The sequence below is a fragment of the Lotus japonicus genome, chromosome 5 (genome assembly GCF_012489685.1).
Source record: "Lotus japonicus ecotype B-129 chromosome 5, LjGifu_v1.2".
In the NCBI taxonomy this organism is placed as follows: Eukaryota; Viridiplantae; Streptophyta; class Magnoliopsida; order Fabales; family Fabaceae; genus Lotus; species Lotus japonicus.
In genome coordinates, this window is record NC_080045.1 from 42,433,461 (window position 1) to 42,439,259 (window position 5,799).

Genomic DNA, 5,799 nt, shown 5'->3' on the forward strand with positions numbered 1-5,799 from the left:
TGTGCTCAAATCTTATGGCTTTAGCAACAATTAAGCGATTATTGTTTAGGCCTTGGATGCATTCCTATTAGAACCAAACACATTGACATTACGCATCATTTTCTATGGCACCATGTTCTTAAGAAGGATGTGATTCTGAAATTTGTTGATACACATGCACAATTAGCTGATATCTTCAGTAAATCTTTGCCAAGTTTCTAAATATTGGAACGATATATGAATATCGTCCGATATGTTGCGGTATCGGCGAGAAGCGTTACCGTTACCGAACGATTTCTTGCTGCTACTCCGAATCCCATGTAACGGCCGCAACGTAACGGCGTATCAGCCGTTTTTACCGTGACAGCTTTTTTTTACCCCAAAAACCCTTTTTCATAACCAATAATAGAGAGGATCAGTGGAGAATCAGAGAATCTTGTACAAAATTTCAGCTTTTTCTTAGATTCAACTCAGAAATCATAGCAAACCTAACCTGTATTTTCAATAATATGAATAGAATGAAGATTCTTTGAGCCATTCCACTCCTTCTTGTCTGACTTCCTCTGGCTCTGAGGCATCTATCTTCCAGTTTCTCTTCATCTAGCTCTCTGACCGTGAGAACTGAGACGAGTTTGTGCTCCGACCAACAGGCACAACCGCGCAACACCACCGGCGTCCACCATCCCCGACGCTCCAGTCCAGTCTTCACTCTTCAGTTTCTTCTTTGTCGTCATCTCTAGCCTTGAGGTAAAGTATAACCCACCCTTCAATCTCTTCATATTTTTTTTTCCACTTGATATGGGCTTGTTGTTGATTTTTTTGGGAGAGAAGGAGAGGAAAGAAAGAATCGGGACTTGGAATGTGAGGAGTGAGGAGAGGAGAAAGACTTGATTTTTTTCTGTTCAGATAATTTTCTGTCGTTGTTGAGTTGAGAGTGGACTGGAGAGACTTTGATTTAGTCACTGAAGCGGAGTCAGGATTTGTTGTTTTTTTTTATCATCTTTTGATTTTCTTATCTCCCTAAATTTATGCCATGATCTGTGTGATTCAATATGGTTGGTTGAGAAAATTAAGTGAACTTCATTGAGACATTTATTGATTTATTTGGTTCAGAAAAATAAAAAATAAGAAGCTTTTCCCTACACGAAATGTGAGATTCAGATATTCATTATTTCCTTTTTTTAAGTAATACTCATTATTTCCTAAAACAACAATATATACTACTCATGTAGTATTTGTATGTTTCGTATGGTGATATATAGCATATCCTTTTGGTTTATAATAGATATTATCATATTCTTTTGAACAAATCTAGTTATTAATTGAATAAAAAAATGTGAAAATTAAATATGAAATTGACATAATTGGATGTCTATGAGTGAATTGTTTTAATTTAATTTTTTATACTTGATGATTTATAAATGTGACTTGTTACACATTCTTTAAAAATGCCACCAAGAGAAGAATTTCCAACGGGTAGAAAAGAAGTGCTCCAAGTGATGATATTGGTTGGCATTTTGGAGACCATGTACCTAGTAAAGGTAGAAACTGTGTTGCTTGTAAACTATGTGGCAAAGTTATTTCCCGTGGAATTACACGATTAAAAGAACATATTGCACATGTGCTAGGAGAAGTTAAGGGTTGTACAAGGGTGGACGTGTTTGTGAGACAGTATGTCGAAAGCTTTTCAAAGAAAATAAAAACAAGAAAAAGGATTTTAGAAGAAGAAAAGATGAATTTTTGACAAATATAAGAGGGCAGGAAGAATATGAGATTGAAGGTTTTCTTGATGATGATATAGCTATAAGACGAGCTACACAAGAAAGTCTACATTCACAAACCTAGTGGGAAGATAGATAAAGATTTAGACAACAAACTGGAAGATTGGAATCTATATATGAAGGTGGAGGCATGTCAAGTGTAGGTGGTACTGGAGCTCCTCGTCAACGTCAAGAAAGTGATCTTGAACATAGATTGAGGTCAGTAGATGTTGATTTGGCCAGGAGTAAAAGTATGAAGCAGCCAAAAATTAAAGGAGGAATGATGAAAACATTGAGAAAAAAATTAGGGGAAGCAATGTCTAAGTTGATAATATATGAGCGTCTTCCTATGAACCTCTCCAATTCTCCATGGCTGCACAATTTGTTGACGGCGACAGCTGACTTAGGTCCAGGTATTATATACCCTACTCCTTATGAGATTTCAGAGGTGTATTTAGAAAATGAATATAAATTCATGAAATCATGGATAAATGAATTGAAACCAACATGGAAGGAAAGAGGGGTAATTATCATGTGTGATGGCTGGACAAATGGTATAAATCACATGGATATCATGAACTTTTTAGTGTATTGTAGCAAGGGCATTGTGTTCTTAAAGTCTGTTGATGCCTCTAGAGTTGCTAGTAGAAACACTGAATATTACGTTAGTCTACTTGACAAAGTTGTGGACGAGGTAAGGGAAGAAAATGTTGTTCAAGTGGTCACTGATAATGAGAAAGAGTTAAAAGCCGCTGGTTTGAAATTGATGGAAAAATGACCTCATCTTTGTTTTTTGCATGTGCAGCTCATTGCTTAGATTTGTGCATGGAAGACTTTGGTAAAAAGTCAAATGTTCAAAAAGTCCTTGACGATACAAAAAATGTTACTTTGTTCATCTATAACCATATTTGGATAGTGAGTCTCACGAAGAAGTTTACACGTAACGGGAAAATTATTCGTCCATCAATCACTCGCTTTGCAACACAATTTATGCAGGTTGAGTCAATTGTGCCACATAAACAAGCTTTGATAAATATGTTTGATTCCGAGGAATTTAATAATTCAAAGTAAGGAAAGGAAAAATCAAGGCCTGCATTTGAAGCCAAATAGATTGTCAAGAGTGATAACTTTTGGAGTAAGGTTGTTGATACAATGAAGGTATTTGAGCCAATTGTTAAGGTGCTGAAAGTGGTGGATGGTGATGGAAAACCAACTATGGGCTTTGTTTAAGAAATTTATAGAGCTAAACTAGCCATTGAAAAGAATTGTCGTTATCACTCCCATTATAATGACATTGTTTATAAAAGATGACACTTCATGCATTCTGATTTACATTCAGCAGGTACATAGTGATATATTTCATTTAATTTAATTTAGCACTGGGATACTTTATTTTGATATACTTATTTCTTTATCTTTTAAGGTTATTTTCTCAATCCCCAATTTCAATTTGGCATTGTGCATGGAAGTGATGTAGCTAAGGAAACCATGGATGGAACAACAAAAGTGATAAGCAGAATATAACCAAGCATTGATAACCAAATAAAAGCTCTCAAATAGATGAGTAATTTGTAAATTTCATACTTACATTGTATTAAATTTAAAATAGAAAATTTACTCAATATCTTTTACTAATTGATATGGTACATTGATGCTTGTAGTTGTTACTTTTTTGGGATAAGCAAGAGGCATTTGGAACGTTACAAGCTCAAAGAGCTTGGTGTCAAATGAATCCTGGTAAAAGTTTAGATCCTGTAAGATCAAGGTTTGATCAGTGTTTGCATCTCTATGTTTTGATGATTACAATTAAGGTTTGTGATGATGAACAATTGTGGTACCCTAACGTTTGTCTGTTTTAAGTTGTGACAAACAGGTTCTGAATCTGACCCAAGCCTATTCGTTCAGAAGAAGAAGAACCAAGGGTTACTAAAAAGAGAGCTCATTAACCTACCATGTTCGTTCTGAACAGTGGCAAATACTTCAGAAGCTCTGAAGATGGAAGCTCTCAAGAAGATCTGAAGAACTCAAGTCAGAAGTTCTGAAGACCAGATGTTCCAGTGGAACGGTCCAGAAGCAGAAGACTCAAGTTCTGAAGACTTGCAAGAAGTTGGTTCTGAAGACCCAGGCTATTCTAGCTCTGACGATCAGAAGTTCTGAGGAACTTGTTTAGAAGCAGAAGTTGCATGGTCAGAAGACTCCAAGCTTCAATCTGACGATGATCAGAAGCTTCATCAACGTTCATCTGAAGCTCCTTCATCACAAGTCAACTGGTGAAAGGACAGGTCGCTATCACAGTACAACGTCGTACAAGTCTCAGTCTGTCCGCCACCTACCTTGTACAGCCTAGCAGTCTGATATTACAGAATTGTCACTCCAACGGATAAAACCCTAGCAACGGCTACATCACAAGTCTTGGAGTATATAAAGGCTGAAGAAAGAAGAAAGAGGCTAAGAAACTCTGCTGAAAATATTCAACATATACGAACCATTCTCTTAGCATTATTTCTTCACTGTTCTTAAACTTCTGAGTTTACTATTCGCTTGTTAGAAGCACTCTTTGTAAACCCGAAACCTTTTACATCATATTGTAAAGTTCATCAAGAGACCAAGGTTGGTCGGATCTTGAGAGGACTGAATCAAGGTTGATTCAGTATTTAGCTAGTCTTAAGAGGATCGGTAGATCAGCTTCTTAAGAGGATACTAGTGAGAAAATCAGTGTACTGTTAGTCACTTAGCAGATTGCAAAGTGCAGTTGTAACACTCATTGATTTTAGTGGATTGCCTTCATCAGAAGAAGGAAGAAATCACCTTCACAGGTGGACTGGATTAGCTTGAGCTTTTATCTCAAGTGAACCAGGATAAAATACTCGTGTGCTTTACTTCCTATCTTTCAGCACTTAGTTTTTATCTTTGAGTTTTGAAAAAGCCAAAAAAAAAGTATATCCGAGATTCAAAAACTCTATTCAAACCCCCCCTTTCTAGTGTTTTTCGCACCTTCAGATCCTATATTTTTTTACAATTTTCATATTGGCATAAGAATATTTCAAACCTTTTTTTTATTGATACTAATAATAATATCATTTTTTTTCATTGATTCAGCTGAATGGTGGATGGTATATGGATCTTGTGCTCATGAGCTTCAAACTATAGCTATAAAAGTTCTCAGTAAAACAACTTCAGCTTCAAATTGTGAGAGAAATTGAAGTACTTTTAGTTATATACATACAAAGACAAGAAACAGATTGAAGTATCGGAGATTGCAAAAGCTTGTCTTTATATTTTACAACATGAGTTGAAGATGAGACATACTATGAGAAGAAGTCAGGAAGAGATTGAAAAAAGTTTCAATCCCATTAATCTTGATTATATATTTCAAGAAGAAGATCATTTGGCTCCATGGCTTGAGGAGAGAGAAGTTCCATTGTTGGATGGGATGCAAAATGAAAAATGGCTCCCTATTGATTCCGATGATGATAATGAAGAAGCGCAAGAAAGAGATAAATCTGATTCAAGTCAACCACCAACTCAAGGCGATGAAGGTGGTTTAAGTCCACCAAGTGAAAACAATGGGAGTGGTGGTGGTGGTGGTGGTGGTGGTGGTGGTGGCAATTCAATGCAAAGTCAAAGAAGAGAAGAAGGGTCATCTCATTCTTTTCAAGAAGAACCATGTGGTAGGCGTGATCAATATCTTATACCTATGACACATGGTAGGATGGATGAAGATGATATGGTAGGATGGATGAAGATGATTTTGATAGTGTGATCAATCATTTTCTAATTATTTTCTTTACTTTTTGACATCTTATGAAGATTTAAACTATATGTTATGAGTTTTTGTATACTTTAGAAGTTACTATTATGATCTATGATATAGGTTAAATAATATATATATTTTTTCACATAATTTATGCATTTTAAACATAATTTGTGAAAATCTGGGAACCATTCACACCGCAACATGCACAACACATACCGCAGCAATTGTAATATCTGTTATCGCGAAATCCGCAACGCGACTGATATTTAGAACCTTGATCTTTGCCAAAAGAGTCATTTTATA

General features: G+C 35.8%; 1 protein-coding gene across 1 annotated transcript; it reads left to right on the forward strand.

Annotated features, from left to right (window-relative positions):
- Positions 1-1,890: 1,890 nt before the first annotated feature.
- On the forward strand, positions 1,891-4,889 carry LOC130719580 (uncharacterized). Its single transcript, XM_057570197.1, has 4 exons — positions 1,891-2,494; positions 3,163-3,245; positions 3,401-3,493; positions 4,839-4,889. The coding sequence occupies exons 1-4, from the start codon at positions 1,891-1,893 to the stop codon at positions 4,887-4,889; spliced, it is 831 nt and encodes a 276-aa protein (XP_057426180.1).
- The last annotated feature ends 910 nt before the right edge of the window (positions 4,890-5,799 follow it).

What these genes read in the sequence shown, in the direction of transcription:
- LOC130719580 (XM_057570197.1), top strand. Translation starts at nt 1,891, where the DNA reads ATGTCAAGTGTAGGTGGTACTGGAGCTCCTCGTCAACGTCAAGAAAGT. An exon ending in GAAAGAGTTAAAAGCCGCTG is followed by an intron (nt 2,495 to 3,162) that starts GTTTGAAATTGA and finishes TTATCTTTTAAG; the next exon opens with GTTATTTTCTCAATCCCCAA. An exon ending in CCATGGATGGAACAACAAAA is followed by an intron (nt 3,246 to 3,400) that starts GTGATAAGCAGA and finishes TGATGCTTGTAG; the next exon opens with TTGTTACTTTTTTGGGATAA.